At 40.4% G+C, this 26,177-nt stretch overlaps 2 protein-coding genes across 5 annotated transcripts; both read left to right on the plus strand.

Annotated features, from left to right (window-relative positions):
• The first annotated feature begins 1,201 nt into the window (after positions 1-1,201).
• paqr5b (progestin and adipoQ receptor family member Vb) lies at positions 1,202-10,950 on the plus strand. 2 transcript variants are annotated; one of them, XM_041937561.1, is made up of 8 exons: positions 1,209-1,450; positions 1,752-1,879; positions 5,483-5,688; positions 6,100-6,226; positions 6,757-6,801; positions 7,553-7,649; positions 8,666-8,810; positions 9,780-10,948. In XM_041937561.1, the coding sequence occupies exons 1-8, from the start codon at positions 1,400-1,402 to the stop codon at positions 10,058-10,060; spliced, it is 1,080 nt and encodes a 359-aa protein (XP_041793495.1). In that variant the 5' UTR covers positions 1,209-1,399; the 3' UTR covers positions 10,061-10,948. The 2 variants fall into 2 exon arrangements, with proteins under 2 accessions (XP_041793505.1, XP_041793495.1); XM_041937571.1 differs by lacking the exon at positions 6,757-6,801 and having other exon boundaries at positions 1,202-1,450; positions 9,780-10,950.
• Positions 10,951-11,855: 905 nt separating this feature from the next.
• On the plus strand, positions 11,856-25,532 carry LOC121606818 (kinesin-like protein KIF23). 3 transcript variants are annotated; one of them, XM_041937384.1, is made up of 23 exons: positions 11,856-11,907; positions 12,785-12,851; positions 14,667-14,795; positions 15,154-15,259; positions 15,597-15,733; positions 15,836-15,948; positions 16,451-16,621; positions 17,398-17,510; positions 17,785-17,906; positions 18,142-18,244; positions 18,394-18,473; positions 18,581-18,700; positions 18,998-19,157; positions 19,268-19,429; positions 19,788-19,954; positions 20,088-20,261; positions 20,604-20,819; positions 21,068-21,397; positions 23,257-23,490; positions 23,686-23,774; positions 24,524-24,584; positions 24,721-24,761; positions 24,902-25,532. In XM_041937384.1, exons 1-23 carry the CDS (start codon positions 11,894-11,896, stop codon positions 24,915-24,917), a joined length of 2,925 nt encoding a protein of 974 aa, XP_041793318.1. In that variant the 5' UTR covers positions 11,856-11,893; the 3' UTR covers positions 24,918-25,532. The 3 variants fall into 3 exon arrangements, with proteins under 3 accessions (XP_041793318.1, XP_041793328.1, XP_041793336.1); XM_041937394.1 differs by lacking the exon at positions 21,068-21,397; XM_041937402.1 differs by lacking the exons at positions 21,068-21,397; positions 23,257-23,490.
• The last annotated feature ends 645 nt before the right edge of the window (positions 25,533-26,177 follow it).

A 26,177-nucleotide genomic window follows, 5' to 3' on the forward strand; every position in this document is an offset into this window, starting at 1 on the left:
ACACGCATCCCCTGTTTGCTTTTGTTCCTTTCTGACTGTGAACCCGCCTTGTTGCTCTGACTCTGACTGCAGCGCTGCTCCTCTGGGAGAAAGCCCAATGAGATCCCCAGGTGCTCTGCTGCAGCTCATGTACGAGTTCATCACACTGAGCTGTTGTGACTGCAGTTCGCGATGCAACATGGTGGATTACTGAAAGTGGGTGTAATGAAAGCGAAGCCTGATGGTTTGCAGATTGCACTTGAACAGAATGAGAGTTAAAAGGTCATGATGCATGTTTTAATGATGCCTGGTCTAATTTGAATAGACAGGTGAACAGAAGCTTGGCACTGTGCAGCAGGCATTTAAAGCCCGAACACTTTGGGTTTTCCATCAAGCCTTTGAGATGAAGTATTAACTTTTGTGTTTAAACTCAAGCAAGCATGGTGTTTTGCTACAGGCCGCTGAGCTCGACACTACAAAAATACATCACACCGGCAAAACGCAGTCGACTTGTTCTTTTATTTGTAACAGGAGCAAACTGTCAAACCACAAATAACCTCTCGCACTTCTCCGTCCTCATTCTGTGGTTGCAGTGAGCCGTGTTTGCTGTCGTTGCTTCAGAGTTTAAACAAGATAACGAGCCCGGCGAGCTCTGGCCGACCGGGCTCGCCCGTCTCTGCGGGGTGTGACGGCTGCCGTCGTTCTGAGGGCAGACGGTGACAAGTCAGTTCAACCAGGAGGCCAACTCTGTTGACCTTTCACCCGGGCCGATTCACACCCTTCATTCATGATGTCAGCCTAATCTGGACCGGCCGAGAGTCAGGCAGCACTTGAGTTCAGTTCTGAGCTCAGTTTCTGGCAGGAAAATGGCTAAGACGGGCGCAGTTGCAGATCATTACTGATTATCACAGCTGTTTTTTTGTTATTTAAGGGAGATTTCTTTTTCCTGAAAACGGCCTTATTCGCTTTACCGTCGTTTCTTTGTGAGACCAACATGCAGTTTGCAGGAGTAAGAGCTTTGTTTTGGAAACAGCTGTCTTTTTCTTTGAATGTTAAGATGTTGTGATTGAGTCTGAATGCAGGAGGAGTGGCCATGATTCTGGTCTGATCTTGAAAAACGAGTCTTCCTTTACAGACAAATCTTGTTGTGGCCAAGCGCCTGGTGTGTGTGTGATTGTGCATGCCTTTTGTGTGTGTGTGAGAAAACACCTGTGTGCACATACGCTCACTTCCAGAGAGACAGGAGGGGGAGTGGCACAGGTACGCTAGATATTCTCGCCGGGCATGAAGAGGGAGGAGGTGAAGGGGAGAAACCTTGAGGACAGCATGGCAACACAAGCCTTATAAAGACGGAGGCACACCCTGCCGGCCTCAGTTGAGCTCTCCTCCCAGACAGCAGCAGCAGCACCTTGCCGTAGTCATGCTCAGCCTCAGACTACCACGAGTCTTCACCATCAATCAAGTGCCCAAAGTAAGTAAGATAGATCTTTTCTGCACATTTGGGACATTTGAGCTTCGACACAGTCAGACTGAGCTGCACTCAGGAGGGTGAGTGTTGGGCAGGAAGTTTTTAAAAGCGCCCCTGCTTATTTTAAAGAAGGCAAACGTCAAGGAAAGTGTGTTCATTTTGTGCACGGAGTCACAAGCCTACAGGTTTTTACATGAAACATTTGGTCCACTGAAAATCTGAGTCTTGTGCATTTTATTACTTTGTTCAAAAGGAGAAAAAAAGGTTTCACAAACTTTTCAAGCTGAGCTTTCTCTCTCTCAAGGTTTTCCATGAGGACAGCATCATCTCCGGCTACCGACACCCCCGCAGCTCGGCCACTGACTGCATCCTGAGCCTCTTCCAGCTGACCAATGAGACGCTCAACATCTGGACCCACTTTCTGCCCACCTGGTAAGCCGTTCTTTTTTTTTTTTTTTTTTTTTTTTTTGCTGCCATGAATCACAGTTTTAGGAATTGTAAACACGTGCTCGCTACCTGTCATGTGTTAGGTGTGACACACCTGAAGGACTTTACATGCCGTTGTTTTTGGAGACGAGTGGTTTGATATGTGCAAGAGGTCACAGCTGAGCAACCGAGCACAGTCTTATTTCACTCAGGGAAAAGGCTCAGCACCTCATGCACCACAACTCCAGAAGCATAGCGAGTAACTTCAGTTCTCACATCTTCTGATATTTCGGATCTGTCCTCACCAAACACAGCCAGCTTCTTAATAAGCATTCTTTTGCCAACTTGATGTTAAAAGGAATCTTGCACAGCTTGTGTAGCTTGTAGGTCAGAGAGTAATCCAGAATTTCATTGTGTTGTTGTGTTTCAGGCTGACATTTTCTGAAGCTGGAGCTCTATATCTATTATCACACGCAGGCTGAGGATTTATGCCAGTTCTGGCACATTAATGACTAAAGACTTCCATTAACTTTTACTGTTTATATCCACAGTTACAGGATCTGTCTGCTTAGTATTCATACTATACGTCAGTGGATACATCCCAGTGTATATTTATGACCATAGATGCATTCCTCGAGGAGTTAAATAGAAGCCAGGAGAGCAGTGGACTTTATATTGTAATAAAGGTGTTGTGGAGTTGGCACAGGATACTGTGGGCCAAATCACTCACTCACAGCCATCAGTCTGCACTGACTGTAGTAACACGAGAAGGACTGCACATAGACACAGGTTTGTTTTGAAGTCGTACATCCCAGCAACCACGTTGGTCTCACAGACCTCCTGCAGTCTCACAGCATCTCCCTGCCAAAGGCCTTTTACAAGGCAAGAGTCCACCTGATGGTACAGTACGGTTCCTAACCCTGTGGCTTTTGGTGCGTTTGGTCGTGTCTGTCCTCAGCTCATCTCACATCCTACTGCACCCATCGGCCTAATATTTTCTCTACTCATTTCTGACTGTATGCTTGAGGACCTCTCATGGTTGCAGTGATTCACAGTTTTTGAAAAAGCTTTTTCATTGAAGGCTCTTCACTGGCTCCTCCTTGGAATTGTGTTTGTGCTGCGTGGTGTGACATTTTGCATTGCTGGTGTTGTGTAAGCTGCATATTGCCTCCACTTTATTCCATAATTGTCATGCAAACACTGGACACACAGCCTGCCCTGCACGGCCTTTTCCCCACCCACAAGCTCCAGACACACCTGTTGGAGATCTTCAGTCCACTGAGTGCACTCCTCTAATTTATCCTTTATTCACGTCATACTCTACACTCTGCTTTGTCCTGATAAAACTGATTATTTGATGCAGCTGATTGGTTAGGTGCAGTAACTTTTTTTTTTTTTTTTTAGCTTACTAGCACACGGCCAAACATGTGTTATATTTGCTTTAAAAATCTCCAGAAAGCCTTGTTTTTGCTAATTTGAGGAAAGTTCTGGAACAGATTTCAGCCTCATGCGTGCTATGCCGTGCGTGGGGGAATCAAAGCTGACACTGCTTTACAAACAAACTGGAAATCTGGTCTAACAACTATTGACAACATGACTAAACACTTGTTGGAGCAACTTAAAGTCTTAAGTCTGTGTACTTTTAAACTTTCAAGTCATCTAAACAGAAAAGTTTACGTTGATGCAAGGAAGTGATGTAACCACCAACCTGTTTGGTTCAACAAACAGCAACTTTTTGAACTGAGTTGAAACTTTGCAGCTTGTTGCCTCATTTCTTCATTTTGCAGTGTAGGTTGGTGCAGGTTAAATCTGTCCAGGACTGGTGAGGGCTCTGTAACCGATGCAGTCATTGTGTTGTGTTCATGCGAGTTTGTGTCTGGATTTGAAGTTACTCCAGAGGTTACTGCTCCCACTAGCCACGCTGCACTTCCTCCCTGCTGAGATTGCTTTGACTGCACAGCCCAGGGAGCAAGTGTGTGTGTGTGTGTGTGTGTTGAAGATATGCTAAGGGCACATGGGTGTTTGAGTCATGGGGCCTGGCACAGAACTGCAGGGCAGCCGCTAATGAGCAGATCTGTGCTTAAGCGTACATATTGTAGGAGCTGCTGCAATTAGTAAACTGCTCAGTGACGGGGAAAAGCACAAATAATGTTTATTAGTTAATGAGGTGCACTGAGACGTGGAAACGGTGGACCTGATTCACAGATACAAACTGCAAACTACCTGCTCCTGATAAGATTAAGCTTTTTGTGCACAGCTGTTATGTAACTGACAGTTGGTGATAAATACATGATTTAATTGAGTGAAAATGAACAGGATACTTGACCGTGAACATCTTGATTTTGCCTACACTGACAGGCACTGAAAGGTACAAGGATGACGAGCCCAGCCCAGAGCGTGTCTTTTTAAAGGTGCAGTGTGAAGGATTTAGGGAGATCTATTAGCAGAAATGGAAAATAATACTCATTATGTTTTCATTAGTGTATAATCACCTGGAAATAAGAATTGTTGTGGAGGTTTTTTGGCTACCTTAGAATGAGCTCTTTATATCTCTGTGTGTGTGTACAGAGATAGATATACTGTATATAGAGAAACATCTCTATCACAATGTTTGCATGATAACAGGAGGTTTTATGCATTTCTGTTACTTTCAGGTTTTTCTCATACGTCTCTTTCTGTGTTATTTTTCACGTCACAGAATGGAGCTGTTCACATGTTCCAGGTAGTTTTCATTAGTTAAAAAAACCTGACATTTTGGGAAATATGCTTGTTTGCATTCCTACTGAGCTGCATGATGCTAATGTCTGCATGAAATACAGAGCTGGAGCTGGGAGGCAGCAGTTAGCTTAGCATACAGACTGGTAACGGGGGGGCATCTGGTATGGCTCTGTCCATAGGTTAGAAACATGCCTATCAATAAAGCTAAAATTTGTTAATAACCTTATCTATATTATTATCTTGCTCCTTAACTGCTGAGATGTCTGCTCATTTTAGCTTTGGCTGCTAGAAAATGCAGTAACTCCGTACTGAAGCGGTGTTTTGTCGGTCCACTGAACAGTGTCTTCCTCTTCCATCCACCCCTTGTAAAGATGTTCCTATTTTTTACTAACACATAATTATTAATGTTGCTTAGAGGCTACATATGTTCACTTTAACTGTATAAAAGTACAGATGGGTGATCATTTAAAAGAAAAAGCGACATAAAGATCTCAAAGGTGTTCAGTCATGATACGTGAAGACTGGGAAGGTCAAAGCATGTGATTTATGCTAACTTTATACATTCATGTTCTGTGTGGAAGTATCTGTGTGTTTTGACACTTCAGACACGCCCTCTGTATGTTTAGACTCTCTTCTGCTGCTCCTTCTTCTGTGTGGTGCCATTTATTTTACTGTTGATATAGTGATCAGGCTCCAAGACTAAGTGATTCAGATTATGAAGTGTGACTGAAGACTCTGCTAATTAGAGTAATTAATTCCAGTTGTGTTACCCTCTTTTATTAGATGACTCAACTTAACTCTGATCTCGTTATTCAGCAGAAAATATTATCAAATGCACTGCTGCGTCGACTCCAGTCGAATCAACTCAGCATGAACCGTTTCTCCGGGCAGGTACTTCCTTTGGAAGCTAGTGACAGTGGTGCTGATTCAGACAGCATGGCAGGACTCCTTCACCTGGCCTCTGGTGGTCTTCCTGCTGTCCTGCTGCGTTTATCCGCTGGCATCGAGCTGCGCTCACACCTTCAGCAGCATGTCACCCCGGGCACGCCACATCTGCTTCTTCTTCGACTACGGCGCCCTCAGTCTCTACAGCCTGGGTGAGTGTGCATGATGCACTCATGCAAAAAAGGAGTGTTTTAAAAATGTGTTGTATAGGGTTGCAACCAACAATACATTTAACTGAATCTATTATAAATAAAGTGAAGAAAAAGTAATAATAAAGATAATGTGACATCAGACTGACTTGAATTAATCCTACAGCTTCAATGACACTTTGCATGTGACTGTTTATAATATTATGATATGTTCTTCTGTAATTGTTCACAATCTGACTCTATGAAATAAGACAGCCCTGCAGTAAATTCTGTTTGTGACGCTTTGATGTTCAGCTTTAGGTACTGATTGACTCTTTGTTGTGATCTTTGCGGCAGTCGTTGTATTGGATGGCATTATATTGGCAGGGGTTTGTCCAAAGTTTACAGCTTTGCATCGTCTGTGTCCTGCTGCAGGGTCAGCAGTCAGCTACTCAGCTTATGTTTTCCCGGACAAGTGGGTGGACAGCTTCTTCCACGAGTGCTACATCCCCATCGCTGTGCTCAACACTGTCATCTGCACCGCCGTGGCCTGCTACTCCAGGTACGCTGATAAAATTCATTTCTCCCAGCTAAAACTAAATGTATGTGCAGTACATGTAATGTACAGTATAAATCCTTTCCAGAGCAAATATTTCAATTTCTACGAAATAACTAACTGTATCTGTTCTGTGCTGCTTTTATTCCCACATCACGGTTTAACCTGGTAATAAAGAGTCTAGTCCTGATCCATGACAGTGTGAGATTTGTAATGTGCACAATAAATCCTGCCGAACAGCCTGATAACTGGTCGGCATGTACAGTGAGCACAATGGGGGGGCGAGGTTTTCAGAAAAATCTGAATCATCCAGTGAGCCAATAAAGTGAAATGAGACGTCTTAAAAGTTTGTTTGACCTTTGTCCTTGAGGAGAAACAGCTTTAGAACCGGATCTGTATCAATGCAGCACTGTCCCACCGCTTACATTTACAACAGTTGTCATATTGTTAGCGCCGTTATCTCTTCGTGTACCGGGTTAATGTCGGCTTGGTGTGGCTAATTTTTGTTCTTTCACTCATCTCTCCCCTCTGCTAAGGCTTGGCTTACCATTTCAGCAATATAATAGTGACATCGCAAAGAGGTAAAGACCGTGTTTGCTCTGAATCTGTCTCTCTATTGCTTCACTTCATCTAACATTATGTTTATTTCGCCTCCAAATCAGCTTCCCTATTCAATCTGAAATTATGTTTATTGTGCCTCACATGATGGTAGCAAGAGATGAAAGCAATTTAATCCTTTAAAAATGGGTGATTTTCCTTTGAAAGCCTTCAGACAGACTTCACCTACACACACTGGTGACTGGGATTTTAAAGCAGAATTGAGCAACTCGCTGTTTAATACAATGGGTGTTACCTTACTGTGACTGCAGGGACCAACCCTAAACAGTGATTTACTCTGATTGTAGTTTCAGCTGAGCAGGTTAGAGGAGTGGACAAAGAGTGGCAGAACATGTTGTGTAACAATCAGACTCTCTCACTTTAACTCAGAAAATGAAATCAAAGCTGAAGTGCTCTGGCACACTCGATTTTCAGCAGGTACACTGTGCTGATTAACGATGACATGACATTTAAACAGTACCCACGTGGATTACTACACACGTGTGGCTTGTAATTCAATTATAATTCTGTTAGTATGTCAATGTTATGGTAGTGTGGTATTAAATTATTCACATAATCTCTTACACAATCATGGCATTACCAGTGGCGATGCTATAGAATAAGTTTCCACATATCTTCATCCACAGGTGTGTTACGGTGTAAGAATATTCAGTCAAAATACTGTAAATATTGTTTGTCATTATTGAAAGTATCGCCTTGCTGCTTTTATTTCAGATTTCCTGAATGCCAAAGTCCAAAGTACAGCAAATATCTCCGTGTTCTTGCCTTTGCCTACCCCTACCTGTTCGACAACATTCCTCTGTTCTACCGGGTAGGGCTCCGTCTGTGCCCTTCACACATCTGTGTCTTCACATAAGACACAACTGAAAGGTCACAGAAGAGTGTGTGAGTGTGTGTGAGTGTCCTAAGAAGTAAAAAGAGATAACACTGAATATATTGCTCACACTTTCAGAAATATTACTTTGCGTTACTGTCTGTGACGAGGGTTATCTCAGCTCTGATATGATTGAGAGTAATAATAAACAGTTGTTAAGCATGTCTTTTAAATGCACGTTGTAAACGTTACACAAGTTTTGATACGATATGATCCAGCTTTTGCTTTGTTTCTGTAGGAGGTGAATGTGGTGTGCGGTACATACAGACAAAAGCAGTTGATGCACAAAGGACTTCTCACCTGAATTTGTTTCTAGAAATGGCAGCTAAATGATATATTAAGTTAATTTCTGAACATACTTGTTACATAATAAGAAACGTTTAGCAGTTTATTTATAAAAGGTCAGTTTTCTACTGAAGACACATGACGATGAACCAGTCAGTGTTTCCTCCTCTAATGCACCTTTTAAAAAAAAAAAAAAAGGAAAAAGAAAATGAAGTGTCAAACGTTAAACAGGATCAAATCACCTGTGCTGTAAGATTGAGAGTTACAAAACATTTTATTATATCATAAAAGAAATGAATCATTTTATTGAAGGTGGAGAACAGATTTATGATGAAGCACTGGGTTTACAGCAGGATGCATCAAAGACTTTCTTTTAAAAGGTGAACAAAACTTTTGGATGTACAGTTTGGCCGATCCCCTATGACTTTTTTGACCTTGATTTATGCAGAGAGGTTTTTCCAAGCTACAGATGTCCTGTTGTTAAAATCTTACATTAAAAAAAGTTTACACATTCACTCTTGAGACTGAAACCACAGTCTCATGTTGGAGTCACCCAGCAGCTACACTAACAGACCCTCAGTAAAGAAGTTCATGCCTCATGAAGAAATTTGAAGGTGAAGTGAAAGCAGTATAATCTATTGAAGTTGTTCTGTGTGTCGTATCCGCAGGTGTTTCTTTGTGTAGGGGAAGGCTGTACAGACAATGATACCAACGTCCTCCACTACAACCACATCGCCTTGGCTTTCCTCACAGGCTTTCTGTTTGCCACACATTTACCTGAGCGCCTGGCACCTGGCAGCTTCGACTACATAGGTAAGACTGGGCCGAGGAGTAGCTGCTGTTGTCATTAGCATGTTAAGCAGTGGTTTGATTGGCCAGTGTGCCGACCAGAACCTACAGAGAATTATCACCTAACTCTGCTGTTCCCCTCAGTTCTGCAGAGTTTTCTCAATTTTTGCAAGTACCAGTAAATTTAGCAAAGTCTTTGAGTGGCTGCTATATTGTAAAGTCAGTTATGTTGCAGTCATGCTGAATACGGATTTTATGTACAGTTTCATTCATTTTGCATTTCTTCCTCACAAACATGCCTTAAATGACACCCAATTACCTACTTATAACAAATTAGTGGTGACTTATTGAATAAAATGATGTAGTACAATATGCAGTGTAAGCTTCAGAAGAGAGAGGCCAAGATATCACAGACTACTCAGCACCAACCTTACACCCTCATTATATGCAATGAATAGGTCTCTTTCACCATTTGGGATAAAACTGAGAGAAACACTGAGTTCAAAGATGGCTGAAAGATGATATCAATATACTTATGTTGTATACTTATGTACAAAATGTGTGCTGAAAACTTTCATATTTCTGTAAAGAATGCTGCAACTAATTAAAAAAAGTGGAGCAGTGAAAGGTTTGCCATAATGATGCATTCAAGTGCACCTACAGTATTGGGGAAAAAATATTTCCTGATCAATAAGTTGACTTGTAAATGCAGTGTTTTTTTACAGCTCACTGTTGGACGTCACATTTCACATCTTAGACTCCTGCAAATAAACACTGGATTCACAATAACAGTTAGCGTATTCTCATTTGAGTTAACCATTGTGAAATGAAGCTAATGCATAACCGCCACCAAAGTTTTCCCATCCTGTTTAATTCATCTGGCAGTGTGACTCATTCGCTCAATTATGAGGGCTTGAATGTACTCCTTCTTTTTCCACTGTGACACGTGACTTCTGCCCGAGCTCAAACACAACTCGACTGCTCCCTCTGCAGGTCACAGCCATCAACTCTTCCATGTGTGCGGCATCCTCGGCACCCACTTCCAGATGAAGGCCATTGAACAGGACATGGTGACGCGGCGCTCGTGGCTCCTCGAGCGCTCCATATCCATCACCTTTGCCAACTCAGTGGGTGCAGCGATGCTTTGTGTGGTGGTGAATTTGATTATCATCCTGCTCTTCAGTCTACCTCTTCTCTTTGCCCCAGTCTACCCAGAAAAGAAAAATGATAAAGGTCCAAAGAAAACCTTACCCAAAGTCTGCCCCCACTGCTAAATCTCTGGCTTCATAAGTCACAGCTGAGGGATCCCAGCTGGTCACAATACAGAGATATAAAAAGAGTGTGTTATGGGTGATACAGAAACATTGTAATGACCACTCCTGAGCTACAAGGAGCTGAAGTAATGTTGAAGTGAATCATAACTTGCAGTCTGCACTGAACTCATGGTGGTTTTTGGCCTTCAGACATCACTGTGATGACTGCTGTTAAATCTGTGGGTACACTGAAAATAAGGGCACACATTGCACTAACATACAATGGAAATTAAACAAAATGTTTGTTACCATAATATGTAATGAATCTAAATGTTTCTGAGGAAACTTGTTCCTGCAAAAAGCTACGAATGTAGCGGGTTAGCTACATGATGGGACAGTGCTTTATGTATTTATGAAACTATCTTTTGCTCAATTCTGATTTCCACACATGTGGGGTATGAAGAGCTGCAGGGAACCAAAAACTGTACAATTCAAAATGCTGATTTCATGTTCAATTTGAAATTGTAGTGCTGCGTTTCGAGAGTGCTTTCACACAGCCTATTGGATTGCTCATGTTCAGTAAAAGCCGTGGGACTGTACATCACTCACATCAAACATGTCAAGACAAAAGAGTTATAAGGGAAGAAAAATGTTTTGCTCATGAGTTTGAGCTGCCTGCGTAATGGCAAGTTCAGTTACTCTTAATATAAGTTATGCAATACAGGTGAAACATTTTCAGAATCATGTATTTCCCTTAAAAGGATGCTGTTTCTGTTCCGGTTGACCTGTGTGACACATCACTCCGTTCCCGTGATGCAAACTGAGTATTTATGTACAATGTTATTTATTCTGATTTTTCAAATAAATATTAACCAAATCTGCCCACATGTCATTCTAAATCTTAGTAGGAGCTACTGTGTAAATGATCAAGTATGTCCAGTTTCTTTAAACCATTTTTAAAGATTAAAACAATCCAGCTAATTAATTTAGGTTTTGTCTTGTAACAGTATCAATTCATTGTTAAAGTCAATTAAAGCAGTCATGAACATAAATGCACAATGTATCATATACATGTATAAGAACAAGAAGAGGAACATAGTGCCATGAATTTCTATCATAATTTATAATGATACAGGATAATGCAAGGCACTGTTTATAAATTGAAATATGAGACAAGGAAAAAATGGAGGCAAATTTCACTTCTTTGAAGTGCCTTTTTATTTGCCAGTTTAGCTACATTAAGAATATCATTTAGACAGACTAAAGGTAAGATTTGTTTCTGACCAGTTTTCTCTAGAATTTGCCGAAAATACTCAGTTGAATTCATTACACTGCAGTCCATTGTCAAATATCAGACATACAGCATAATCGCTTTACCAGCTGCCCTAAATAATATTTTCATAAAGATAAGATAACATAATTTAAATATCTGAGTAGCTTACTAACATAACTAGTAGTGGACACTAATAATACCAATTAGTGGACCTTCAGTTATTCTATCCCTGAGTTATTTTATCAAAGGTAAGGAATTAACGTTCATTTAAAATATTGCTTCTTTGTTTAGACCACAGCATGAGCAGTACTACTCGCCTTAATATTTCCAGAACATTGTTTAGAGGATATATTGCAGAGTTTACGGTGTAAACTCAGAGGCCTGATCCAGGCAGTTATCTCCACTGACTATAAAACACAGAATGAGGTGCTGGGGGCGGGACTTCCGCGTCTGAACACCGTGTCTGCACTGTGATTGGTTGAAATATCAGGAAGTCGGAAAAACGTTTCACAAGAGGGAATTTTTCAAATCGAGAAGAGGCGCTCTTGTGTGCGGTGCAGAGGAGTGTAACAACACCAACAATGCAGAGACCCGGGTGAGTATTACCGACTTTTACACTTACTAACAACGTGTGTTAGAACTTAAGAAAATGACCAATTCAACTACCGCAACCTGCTAGCGGATGTTCCCTAAAAAAAGACGAGTCAAGATAAGGAGGAGGCTTACGTTCGTAACGTTAACCTACGGTTGGTTGGCTAACGTTAGCTTTTAGCCAGCGAACGCTGCTTACCTGGTTAGTACTGGTGTTGGAGTTCCTTTTTAACGGTTCAACTAAAGCTATCACAGATCGGTGTTAACGTCATTTCTCTGTGAAAACGACAATAACGTAATAAATTTGGTGAGTCTAACGTCAGCTAGCAAATACAATGTTAAGTTCATATTTTTGTTGTCACTCACCTGTGATTTGACGTTAGCAAGTGATACCTGAGCTAATGTAGCTAACATTAGTTAGCGTACCTGAGGTTAAGCTACAGAGGGGATTAGGCAGATACTGCATCAGAGAAAAATACACTATATACCAAAATAATGGAGACACTTTTGCCATATAGTTGTGTATACGCGCACGTACTCTTGGTCTGATTTGGTGTCTTTCACAGTTTGGCCTTGGACCCTCAGCTCCATTTAAGACCAGATGTCTGTTTCCAATTTTAAGGAAAGGCCTTTGCTGTCTCTACCTGACAATTCACATAAAGAAAGTTTGGTTTTGATGAGCTTGACTGACTTTCACACAGCCCTGACCTCAACACCACCCAACACCTTGTTGATGAATTTGACCTCAGAGTGTGAGCCAGATGATGTTCAGGTGTTGTGTAGTGTTACTTGGGTGAATTATCTTGGTTGTTAAGTGGCATGTAAAAATGCAAATTCTTTTTGTGTGTTTGACATTGATTCTCCATTGCTTTATCACTCAGCAAAGGGAAGACTCCTCGGAGGCCCGGCCCAAAAAAGGCATCCAACATAGAGAAAGATCCTGTTGGAGTAAGTTAAAAATTTTACTTGGTATTCTTTAAACTGAAACAATATCACTCCACAGCTGCATTTAATCATCAGTGATGCTTGGTGCTCAAACGTAGTCAAAGCTAATGGATAATCTTTCCCAGATGCCATTTTTTCAATGCTAAGATGCCTCTTGTCGCTGTTGTTTGCATTCCCCCAGATACAAATTCAAAAATTACACCGCACAATTATTACTTTCTGGGTGTGTACATATGTTTATACAGTGGCATGAAAAAATTCTGTTACTGTAAATGGTTTAGTGAGTAGAAGATGTACTGATCTCCATAAGTCATAAAGATGTTCAACTTTGTAAGCAAGATCAGTGTATTATTTTTGTTTTGTGCAATTTTGAACAAAAAAGTTATGGAGTCCAAAATAACCTCTACCAAGGTCTCAGACCTTGATTAGTTTGTTAGGGCTATGGTTTGCTCATCATTAGGAGAGGCCAGGTGAAGCAAACTTGTTAGCTTGTTATATACTGTGACTCCTCAAACCTTGCCCCAACAATCAGCAGCTGCTCCGCAAAGCAGATTGAATTGAAATAGAACTTTCTGACTGCAATGAGCACAGTTATGTTTGGAGAAAATAGGGTGCAGAGCTTCATGAAAAGAATATCTCTTCATCTGTAAAGTCCAGGGGTTGATTGTTGTGTAGCAGCCAGTGGCATGGGGAATGTTTCACTGGAAGAGGGAAGAATGGATTCAGTTAAATACCGTCAAATTCTGGGAGCAAACATCACACCATCTGTTTAAAAAAAAAAAAAAAAAAAAAGCTGAAGATGATCCTTAACACACCCCAAAAATCCACAATGGACTACCTCAAGTGGCACAAGATGAAGGTTTTACCATGGCCCTCATGATCCCCCGACCTAAACATCATTGAAATTCTCAGATATACCTCAAAAGAGCAGCGAATGCAAGACGGCCCAAGAATCTCATACAACTAGAAGCCTAAATTCAAACAAGTATTGAAAGACTCCTAGATGGCTACAAATATAAAGTTAACAAGCTGTGATAGTTGCCAAAGGGAGTTTTAATAGGTACTGACCATACAGGGTGCCAAAACTTTTGCTTCTGGCCCTTTTCCATTTTTGATGTTTTGAAACCATAAAAGATAAAAATAAAAAGTAATCTCTCTTGCAATATTAAAGAAATGTGTCATCTTTAACTGTGATGACGTTTGGAAATCAGGTCATCTTTCACTTGCTTAATTATTCACAGTAAATTTTGACCAAAGCTACCCAAACGTTTCCATGCCACTGAATGAAACTGTATATTGTTTTATTTTATTGTATTCTAAATTAAAGTATTTGTACATATGATCTACATGTAACATGAAGGAGCTACGACTTACAACCCTGATTCCAACAAAGCAGTCATTTAAAAATTAACTCTATCTTCAATTGGGTATATGTCAAAAAGGATTAGTAAATTATCACATTTTGTTTTATTTATGTTTTACACAGCGTCTCATTTTTTTTTATTGCAATCCAGCTTGTGCATTTAATTGTGCTACCCTGTGTTGTAAATAGCATAATAATAATATGTAAAATCACTAGACTAGCACAATGCAAAGGAATCAAGGTAATTGCAAGGTACAAAAAGGTTTTCTACGAATTTCTATGATTGCTGAATGATGGATGATGATGATTACTGGGTTTATAGTCTTTGTGATGTTGCACTTAGTTTAAGTTTATTTGAATGTAGGTCCTCCAGCTGTGACGTCTTATGGACAGACTTCAAATTCAGATAAGTGGCCCCAAACTGATAGAAAACGTATTGCATTTTCTCAATGCAGGTATACTGCCGTATACGTCCACTTGGAGCAGAAGATGAGGAGTGTTGTATTGAGATGATCAGCAGTTCCACTATTCAGTTACATGCTCCTGATGGCCTTAAAGCCAACCGCAATGGGGAATACAAAGAGGTGAGTATGTCGCGGTTAGCGGATCATGTAAAGCAAATTGACCGTCTCTTTTGTTTTTGTTCCCTCCTGACATCTCGCTCAAGAGCTATTTTCCAAACAAGCATGTAAACAGAAAAAAAATATCTGACACCACCAGTAATATATTTTCTGTTGTTTTTCACCAAAGAAAACAACTCACACAGCAGTAGTGAACAAAAGAAATCCATGTAGGAGGTTTGGTCCTAGTTATATTCTGTAAAGACGTCAGACTTAGACAATAACAGAAATACATTATGGTAATAAAAATAGCTCTGATTATCCATTTTCAACTGAATGCCATCACATTCACCTTATGTTTTTTTCATTGTTGTTCCTTTAGACACAGTACTCCTTTAAAAAAGTATTTGGTATTAATACCACTCAAATGGAGCTGTTTGAGGATGTTGCCAAGCCACTGGTAGAGGACCTCATCCACTGTAAGAATGGTAAGTGAGTTAAAGGGTTTTCAAGCCATGAATTATGATGTGATGATGTGCAGAATTTTATAAATGGACCATTTATTGACTCTGGTGCTGAAAGGATTAGTTACTAAACAGAAAATTAGTTGAAAACAAGCAAAAATGTCAAACAGTCTCAAATTCCAGATTCTCAGATGTAAAAATGGCATTTTTCTGTAGCTTTTATATGGTTTTACATTGAAGCCTTTGGATTTTTTTTCTGTTGGTCGCAAATCTTATATGTAATACTGTATGTCACTGACTGATCAACTCTAATCCTCTGTGTGAAATGAGGTGATGTAATTGTGATGTTACTTGTTCACAGGTCTGCTGTTTACATATGGTGTTACTGGAAGTGGCAAGACCTTCACCATGACTGGCTCACCTGGGGAAGGTGGACTCCTCCCCCGTTCTCTAGACATGCTTTTCAACAGCATCGGCCCCTTTCAGGCCAAAAGATTTGTAAGATTTTTATTAATGTTTTGACTCATTGGTCTCTAACACTGGATAATATTTTTGGAGAACGGTGGGACATTTACTTGAAATGTTTTAAATCTTTTTCAGGTGTTTAAACCCGATGATAAAAATGGGATGGAGATCCAGAGTCAAGTTGATGCTCTCCTGGAGAGACAGAAGCGAGACAGCCAGCAATCAGTGCCTAAAACGCCATCTTCCAGGTAGCCACGAGCAATTTTATTTCACTTTTTTATCTATGGTGTTCAGAAGTACTACTTAAAGCACATTTTTACTGCTGTTCATTAAGCCTGTCACGGTTATTGCGTAGCCGCCTGGTCAGGATTATTTGAGCTGACCACACTTGTTTTGCATAATTGTTATGATAACTTCCATTTACTGGTAAAAAAGAGCAGAAGAAATGTTCTATTTCTTTAACTATTTCCATGTCATTTTCCACAGTTTGAGGTTTAGAAATCATAACAGGCAAACAAAAATGTTATTTTTATTTACATGTTCCAATGTTCAATGACAATAAATGGCTGTTCTTCCTCAAATGGTCTATGTATATTAAACTGTGATTAGGCTTTTACTCTAATAGTTGCATAAATTTAACAGAAAGGGACAAATCGTTAATTGCAATTATTTGCATGGTAATTGTTAGCTAAAATTTCATGATTGTGCCTACCCTGCTGTTCGTCATGTTCCCTTTTCTTTTTGTTTTAGACTGAAGGCTGACCCAGAGTTTGCAGATATGATCAGCTCAGAGGAGGCGTGTAAATCTGAGAATGTGGATGAAGACTGTTGTTACAGCATCTTTGTGTCCTACATCGAGGTCTATAACAACTATATCTATGATCTCCTCGAAGATGCTCCATTTGACCCAATCAGACCAAAGTAAGAGACAGGATTTCAAATCAGTCTATTCTTTTTGAAACACAATGTTGTGTTGAAGGGTTGCCTGGCCAAAGCTTATTTGAGTCTAGGTTATTTGTGGTGCCACAAATTGAGTCGCGCAGCTACCCAATCGCACACACACAGCTACACCCAACTAATATGCACTACAAATGTTTTTCCAGAAGATGAGAAACCACGCCCGACTAAAATACAAGCACATTGCCTGTGTTCTATGTATGTCCCGAATAAGTTCAATGAGATATAGAATTTGTTTACGTTGTAGTTGTTTCTGTGTTGACAAGATGCACTTTTAAAAATCCTGTTTTTGTTAGGTGGCTTGGTGGAGGCATGCCTGTACGGAACAATGAGTTCATGTATGTGACCAGTAAAAGTACAGTTCACAGTCCTCTGTTTATTCATAGCTTATATAGTGCATAGGTCATCAGTGCATTTCCATCCCATTAATCCAAAGCCCCTCAACTAGCATAGGTGTAGCTTATTAGCTTTGTGTCATTTTTGTGGCTGTCGTCTTCAAGGATTGGCTTCCTGCTGTTATTGTGGAGGCACTAATGTCCCTGAATGGCTCAAGTTTGTGTGCATGTGTCTGTTCCCCTGAATGTGTTTGTCAGTCTCCCTACATTGAATTTTATTTTAACTTTGATGCTAACATGAATTATTTGTCATTTTAACAGCTTGTTTGCAGCTTGTCTTACTAAAGTGACACATTGTGTTATATAGTTGGTGTGTATCGATTTGTTTTCATCCACTCGTTTCAGACCACCTCAATCCAAGATTCTCCGTGAGGACCAGAATCATAACATGTATGTGGCTGGATGCACAGAAGTCGAGGTCAAATCGACGGAGGAGGCTTTTGAAGTGTTTTGGAAGGGTGAGTGGTAATGTCTTTCTCTCCTTTCTGTTATTACGTGTGCTCTTAAACCTATTTAAGCTGTGTTTTTATTCTGAACATTTGTATCCTCTCATTATGGAAACCATCAAAATATTTTGAAGGACCAGTGTATAGGATTTAGTGGCATTTAGTGGTGAGGTTGCAAATTGCAACCAACCGAACACCCCTCGCCTCACCTCCACCTTTGAGATGTAGCTTCCAGTTCCCATTATTTAATACACGATGTATTAATGATGCTCTGCTCTGTCTCCAGGACAAAAGAAAAGGAGGATAGCGAATACTCAACTCAACCGTGAATCCAGTCGCTCCCACAGTGTGTTCACAGTGAAGTTGGCCCAGGCTCCACTTGATGCTGACGGGGACCACATTCTACAGGTGACACGCAGCCCCAAAGTTACATATTGATAAATGTTTTGTCTTTTTTTCCTTTTTTTTTTGCATGTAACAATGTGTAATCTGTTTGTTTTTATGATGAATATTTATTCAAAGAAAGGCAGTGAATTTACTTTTCAATTTATGCTTATCAGGCTGCGACAAAAAGCAGGTTCACATCATGTGCCAAGAAGAAGCCGACGTTTGGTGATACTAACAGTGTGTTATTGAATTGCAGGACAAAAACCAGGTGAATGTGAGCCAGCTGTGTCTGGTAGACCTGGCAGGCAGTGAGCGCACCAGCAGAACCAGAGCAGAGGGAAGCCGCCTCCGTGAAGCCGGTCAGTTCATTTTTTATTTTTTTATTTTTTTTACTGCGGATCCTCTCTAAATCCATCTACAGGCATTTTTGTGGATTTGTTGATTTTTAGTGTGTTAAGTAATATGTTGGTTGAGACACTAAACATCTCTAGCATTGTCTCATTGACAGGTAATATTAACCAGTCTCTGATGACACTGCGCACGTGTATGGAAGTCCTACGTGAAAACCAGATGTGTGGAACAAATAAGGTTGATATTTTACTGTTGCTCCATTTTACATAGAGTAATATTATAAATATTCATTCCTGTCAATTTTCCAGTAGGTGCAGTTTCACAGAGCCTTTATTTTCTTCCAGATGGTGCCATACAGGGACTCTAAAGTTACACATCTGTTTAAAAACTACTTTGATGGAGAAGGAAAAGTCAGGATGATTGTATGTGTCAACCCAAAGGCTGATGATTATGATGAAACTATGGTAAGACTTTGTATTTTGCTTGAACATAAAATCTTCTTTCTTTAATCTCACTTGCTTTCCCAGAAAGAATCCTCTTATCCTTTGTGTGAAGTCTGAACTGTCATTGCAACTGCTGGCTGGCTTGTTGTCAAATCCACCAAATACACAGATTTCCTCCAAGATTACTAGTGACTCTTTGAAACTCAACTCAAGTTCACAGCTGAGTTTCAAAACATCAGCATCTGATTTGGTGTTACTGGGTGCTATAAGGAAATTGGGGAGTGTTTTTCTAACAGTATTCCACTGTATGTGGTGCAGCTGGTGATGCGCTTTGCAGAGATGACCCAGGAGGTGGAGGTGGCACGGCCGGTCGACCGGCCAATCTGTGGCCTTGCTGCAGGACGCAGACAAAGGAACCAGGCCTTCAAAGATGAGCTGTCACGTCGCCTGGCAGAGCGAGCAGGTCCAATTAATGCCGGTAAATCACCTCAAGTTTGTACTCCTGGCACATTATCCAGAAATGTAGCTGTTATTTTCTGTATGTTACTAGTTCCACACTAACTTTTCCTTGACTTATTCATGTATTAGATGACCCAGATGTTCTGAATCAGCTCATAGAAAGCCTTCCAGCCCTGCCTCCCTGTGAGCTGGTGGACCCAGCCGATGATCAGACGTTGCCCCGCCTGATTGAGGTGCTGGAAAGGCGGCATCGTATCCGTCAGATGATGACAGAGAAGTTCAACAAAACTGGTACAGGCCCACTTTCTATACCACAAATAGTTATCTGAAGTATAGAGAGCCTACTTCATTACTGATTTTAGGTATGAATGGGTATAAATTATTTAATTTATTCAGCACATGATGCATCATTAATTTTTGAAAGGGAATATTTATTCAAATCAGCTTATCATCTGCTGGTGAGCCTTTCAGTTATTTAGAATGGCAGCTGACCCCCTGTTCTAACGGAGTTGACAGATTGTGATTTATTTATTTAGCTAGCTAGCTAGCTTGTGTGTCACTGGTTGTATTTTGTTTTTGTCTCCAGGGAAAAGCAACATTTCAAGCCAAATGATTAACAGCTTACATTAATGTGTTTGTCCTCATGTAGCCAGCACACTGATGTCCATGCTTCAGCAGTGTGAAAGTCAGCTCAATGCAAAGGAGACCTTCCTTCACGATCAACGAAGCAAACTGAGCGAGAAAGACAAAGTCATCATCAACCAGAAGATGGAGATAGAACGATTAGAGAAAAAATCCAAAACGCTGGAATACAAGGTGCTGTCTCCGTCACTTCGCACACTTATCCTACTCTTTTCTACGTTTGATTTACAACATTTTAAAGACGCCTTTGAAAGTAAAGATATGCGAATTCACTTTTCTTCCTCACACTGCTGGTTCTTATCTTCAGGTCGATATCTTGCAAAAGACAACAGGCATGTATGAGCAGGACAAACGCTCACTTGAGCAGGAGCTGGAGACTCGGGAGCAAAGGCTGCAGAGAGAGCTGTCAGAGAGAAGGCGCATGGAGCAGCGCATGCAGGGCATGGTGACAGACACGAAACTCAAGTGGGAGAAGGAGTGTGTAAGTCGAGTTACTGACAGTGGCCCTACTATTCGGTAATATTTGTTTTGTATATCGAGGGCTTGCACTTCAATGATTTACGTCAGTGAAGCTGTATATGTATGTTTGTCCTTGCACATTAATTGATTTCTGTAAATATATCTTTATTCTGAATTTAATGTACCCTTGTACCCTATTTGCTATTTTTGGCTCCGCAAACCTTCATCGGATATAATTCATATATTGTCTATAGTGCAAGAACTGTGTTTTTGGTAATATTCACGATACTTCTGAAAACTTTATTTTGTAGGATTAAATGCTGAGTCTGCTTTAAATTGTCTACTGCTGGTGTTTTCTCATTAGGAGAGGCGAGTGAACGCCAAGCAGCTGGAGATGCAGAACAAGTTGTGGGTGAAGGATGAAAAGTTGAAGCAGCTCAAGGCCATAGTGACAGAGAGCAGTGGCGGCGCCGGGGGCAGCGGCTGTCCCATTGAGCGTCCAGAGAGGCCTGAGAGACCCACAAGGGAGAGAGATCGCAACATCGCCCAGAAGAGGTCTGCGTCACCGTCGCCACTCCCTGTGAGTTATTTACTCTGTAACTGTTCCTGCCTGCTCCATCAGTGTGCACTCCCTCATGAAACTTTAACATGGAAATTAATTTTGCATGCTACTAATTATTATTTTGATGATTTTAAACATGAATTGTAAGATTTCTGTGCTTACTGTACACAGCAGCATCTTTACGATATTACCCTGTTGTGCATTTGTGGTCATCCGGAGTCCCTAACATCCACAATGCTTGGCCTCATTCCCTCGTCACTTTTCAGGACTTCAGCCAAACTCCTTTCCACCAAAATCAAGCCAGTGTTAGGGCAGTTCAGGACCCTTACCCCACCTCCACCTCCACCTCCTCCTCCCCCTCCTCCTCTTCAGCCTATCCTTCAGTAGCCTCCTGCATCTCTGATTGGGAGCAGAGGTTCCCTGTTGGCTCAAGCAGCCAGGCTAGGCAACCTGGGACTCCCCAGCACAGGAGCCGGACTCCCGCCCCGTGCCACAGCACCAGCAGTGTGGGTCGCAGGAGAGGCCAGCGCTGGGCCCCAGAGACTGAGGCCCCTGCTCCGACTCTTGTCTATGGGCTAGACCTAGTGTACACAAGGGTTAGTGTGTGTGAGAACCTAGACCCTTAAGATTATTTTTAGTTTTTCTCTGCAAGCTTGTAGTGTAAGCCTTGCTTTGGTGTAAAACTTCACTCAGAATGTCATAGGTAGACGTCTGCTTGTTTAGAAATGCATCAAGTAGAAGTGCGACATCAGTGTAGGCTGGAGTTTCTCTTATCCAGACTATAGGGCAGACTGGTCTGTCATGCTTGTGAATCCTCTTGTTTTGCATCTTGTCGCTTACGATGAGTTACATCATGTTCATAGTTCTTTTTGTTGCTTCTTGCTCTCTAGTGCTCTCTAGATGTGTTTTTTCCTTGTTTATCGTCACACATTTCAGTAGCACCACTTACAATCACAGAAACGGACTATGACCACTAAAAAAGACATGCACACGAATACCTGTTTGTACCAAAAGCTGCCATGTAGGAGAAACAGCAGCAGCAGCAGCAGCAGCAGCATTGCACATTTTAAAAGGCTGATGTAGAATGTTGCATATTTTTTAAACAGGTATACGTAAAAAAATAAACCTGAAATGGACAAGGAAACACACATAACGATACTAAAAATATCACTGGACGTAACTTACAGCTGTTAGTCTGTATATGAGTGATTTGATGTGGCACTCAACAAGGATGATTATGGTTAAATTCAACTTGCACAAGCATCTTGAGTGTCCCACAAAAAGCAAACTGACCATCTTGTCTTTGTGCCACAGAGGAATAGTTATGCATATTTGTTTAGAATTAGCAGCTGGGATTGAAAGACATATCGCCGGGATTTGGGTGCCCACATATGAGAGTGTACAAATGAACTACAACCTTGACTTGACTCATTGGACCAGAGTTAGAAGTACAATGAATATACACACGGGGACTGAACCACCAAATTAAAACCTGCCGTTCCATACGGAGCTACTTGGCTTCTTGCAATATGGACACATGTGCGAGTGTTTGGTCTTTAAGTCACGGTCTGAATCCGGCCTGTGATTTATTTGCAGTGTAAAATTATACTTTCACCTAGCCTGGTTCCAGACTTTGGAATTGCAGCCAACATCTCAGATTTATTTTATTTTGTTTTTTCCTCAGTAATTAAAATAATTTATGATTAATGAAGTGAAACGAAACAGTAATCCAGTCTGATTATCAGGCTTTAATCACTGCCGTGCAGAAATGATATCTTCAATCCACAGTGGACCATGGACCAAAAGTTTAAATTGATAATCAAGTAATAGAATAATAGTGGAGTTCTTCATTGACCTGAAGTCAGTATGTTGGGACCAAACAAAATAATTTTAGAATAGTTTGAGCTCTGTGATGATGTGAAGACTTGATTCCATCAGTTGGCATTTTAAAAACAAAAAGATGTTAAAAGCCTTTATCAGTCAGATGTGCTTTGAACACTCCTTAGACCTGATTCACAAACCACGTCTGTATTCCGTTTGCATGTTGCCTTGATTGCCATACATATTTCAACTCTACTTTTCCTGCTTTGCATGTTAATTCTTACTCACTCTACTGGGCTGTTCTCACTGCAGTGTATTTTAGTTACTTCATGAAAATATGTATTACTGGAAGGCCAGAATATTGGATGTTATTTGAGGACTAAAATAGAGAAAAGAAAAGAAAATAAGAAAAACCTTCTACCCAGAAATGTAAAAAGGAATATTAAAAAGAAAAAATCTTCTCCATGGGACACACCCTGTGTCCCTCTCGGACTTCCAGTCGTACATTTATTTTCAATACAAGCTAACACCCTTTAATGATCGACCTGCTAACCCTGACAAAGTTTGAATGATCCCTGCTGGTGTCACATGTGAATAACTTCCTGCTTTGTCTTTCTCACACCGGGATCACCAGATGGCTCCGCCAGTTCATCCAATGCACAGGCGCTCACACTCTGCGGGTGGGGAGAAATGGGTAGACCACAAACCACACTCTAATTTGGACCTAGACACTGTGATGCAGCCAATCATACCCAATGCAATCAAGGTGTCGACCCCGAACGAGAAAGCTCTTTCTAAATGCCACAAGTATGTGCTTAGACATCAAGAGCTTGCCTCTGACGGGGAGATCGAGACCAAATTGATCAAGGTAAAGTTACATAATTGCTCAATTTCAGACTTCTGATCATTTAGGGTCTTGCATGAATATGTTTTTTAATCACATTTTGTTTGATTTCTCGTTGGGGTCCTGTTTTAGATATTAATGGGACAGTTTTACCGTGTTGATTGGGTCTTCCTGTATTTTCCTTAAGACGTTTGTGTGAGGTTTTTTTTTTCCCCTTAGGGCAATGTTTTTAAAACGAGAGGCGGAGGACAAGCTGTGCAGTTTACAGACATTGAGACGTTAAAACAGGAGTGCCCAACAGCATCGAGGTGAAGTATTTGTGTTTATACTACAGGTGGTGATATTGTGCTATGTATGTGTACAGAGCAATATGAAATTATATCACAGTAGCAGTTTTTCATTCTGTCACTCAGTGATTCTTGTCGTTTTAATATATTTGCCAGCATCATGTCATGATTAGAAGTCCAACCATGCCTTAAATGTAAAGTTAAAAGCAACTTGTATATTGTATTTGTGAATGAATGACTATAAAAATGTGTTGAAGTACTGCATACTTTTACAATTTTCAGCAGGAGGAAGATAGGGAAGAATCAAAAGCAACAACAAAACTATTGACAACACTGCCACAGAGCCAGTGTAATAACTTTTAGCAGAGCGGTCTAGCACAGACTTTTTTTTAAATGTGCTTTTAATTTTATTTTTATTTATTTAAACACAAATTTCGCACAGTGCACAAAATAGCATCTGCAGCTGAAATGCACAGATTGAAAGAAACTGGAAAAAGGGTTGTTTGTCTCTCTCGCTTTTGTTAATCAGCCCAACCTTTTTAACTGGAAATTAAAGGTTTCTGATAGTGAACTGGTAAAATGTTGTAAAGTTCATGTTTACACCCACATTTTAAAGTCGATAATTAATGTAGCCTTTAGCTCTACATGATAAATATCAACAAAATCTAATTACATCTATTTTGAGTCATTTTAGTAAGATAAAGTCCAAGGTGGGGGAATCCTTTTTATGTTTTGTCCAGAGAACTGACAAAATGCCTTTTTTGTTTCAGTCGCAAGAGGCGATCAGGGTCTGGAGAAGGACCAGCTCCAATGGAGGACATAGAAAACCGGGTAAATTCATAATTAAACCAAGATGCAACAGAAAAATACAGAATTACTGTTAAACTATTTTTATTCTTTCTGGTCATTTTAGTGTTCAGTTAACATTTAATTCATGTAATTTACAGTCACCTTTTCCTTCTGTTAGGCTCCAGTGGCAGGCACAAGTGCAGGCCATGGGTATCAAAAGTAAGCAAATAAAAGCCTGTGCGTGCACGTTTGCGTGTATGCACTGTTGACTGTGTTGTATTGATGACAACATTCACATTCACAGCTTGTTGCCTTCGATTGTCATGAAAGTTTGTGCTTTTCTCTTTTCTTTCATGCAGACGCAGAAAGCCTTAAGTCGCTGTACACATGAAGATTTTGCCTGGCTGTCGGAACAGTGAAGGGACCACGATGTTAAACTATGCATCTTTTTGGCTGTCAGAGCATTTTTGTATTATATCTGATCTTACTACAAATTATTAGGGTGCAATTATAATTTAATCATAACCACAATGACATTTATTGAACAATTTGGATTATGTCACTTGTAATATGCTGGATTAGTGTGCTTTTCTTCCTTTTTAAATGCTGGAATTATTACTTCTTAAAGATATTTGCATATTAAATAGCCCAATAGGAATAATCCCTGATAAATTTGCCGCCTGCGATCCAAAGATTAGAATATTTGAGCTTTAGAATAATAAAAAATTTTTGCTTCGTTTTACTTTTAAGTGTCATCGCTTGCTTTTTCCCCAAGCGGTTGTTCAGTGATTGGATGCATATGGCTGATTACAAAAAATAGAACAGAACACTGTTGTTAGAAATGTCTAGAACTTTAACTGTAAATATTAAGATGTTAAGGAGGTTTTGTTTGACTCCATCTTTCGCTGTAAATACGTATTATAACGTCTGTTTTTTGAAGCAACTCCTAAGATGTGTAGCGCACACTTTTTTGGTGGCATTAAATTTATTCCAACACAAAGTCCTTTCATAGTGATTTCTTAATCCATGATGACAGAAAAGTTAAAGTGTCTCTAAGGCTTTGAACAAAGCCTTGGAAGGTTGGAAGTATGTGATCAGAATTGTTTAAAATGCACATTGGCTTAGAAATGCATTTTTAGAAGAACTTATTATAAATTCTTAATTCTGATAGTGTTTGATAGCATGAAGAAATTAATTGTACACATGCTGGAAATTATACCTTTTTAAATTCATCAGAATGGCAATGGGACCTCTCAATAAGCTGTACAGTGAGAGACTGAACTCCACATGCTGGAGGTCAAACACACACATTTCCTCCGACATTTTGTCAAAGTCACAATGACCCACTCAGCCTGAAGTCAAAGGCTCACTTGAAGGTGAAGCACACAGTTTGCCTTGCTGACAAGCAGACACTTTATCCCTGTTTGTGCAACATGTTTGGCCTGTCAACAGGTGAGAAATGTCAAACCAAACTGCACAAACGTGTAGAAACATACACTAGCAGGTCTGTTCTCACCATTCCTGAAATCCTGTGGACTGGATCTCTGCGTTCAGGCTGTGTGAAATTCAACCAACATGTTTAAAATGCTTTGAGGATGTGGGTGTTTAGGACAAATGTTGAATGACAGATTGTTG

Source organism: Chelmon rostratus, chromosome 1, assembly GCF_017976325.1.
Source record: "Chelmon rostratus isolate fCheRos1 chromosome 1, fCheRos1.pri, whole genome shotgun sequence".
NCBI classification, from domain to species: domain Eukaryota; kingdom Metazoa; phylum Chordata; class Actinopteri; order Chaetodontiformes; family Chaetodontidae; genus Chelmon; species Chelmon rostratus.

What these genes read in the sequence shown, in the direction of transcription:
- LOC121606818 (XM_041937384.1), top strand. An exon ending in TTTGACCCAATCAGACCAAA is followed by an intron (nt 16,622 to 17,397) that starts GTAAGAGACAGG and finishes CACTCGTTTCAG; the next exon opens with ACCACCTCAATCCAAGATTC. An exon ending in CGTCACCGTCGCCACTCCCT is followed by an intron (nt 20,820 to 21,067) that starts GTGAGTTATTTA and finishes GTCACTTTTCAG; the next exon opens with GACTTCAGCCAAACTCCTTT.
- paqr5b (XM_041937561.1), top strand. Translation starts at nt 1,400, where the DNA reads ATGCTCAGCCTCAGACTACCACGAGTCTTCACCATCAATCAAGTGCCC. An exon ending in ACCCACTTTCTGCCCACCTG is followed by an intron (nt 1,880 to 5,482) that starts GTAAGCCGTTCT and finishes TTCTCCGGGCAG; the next exon opens with GTACTTCCTTTGGAAGCTAG. An exon ending in ACATTCCTCTGTTCTACCGG is followed by an intron (nt 7,650 to 8,665) that starts GTAGGGCTCCGT and finishes TCGTATCCGCAG; the next exon opens with GTGTTTCTTTGTGTAGGGGA.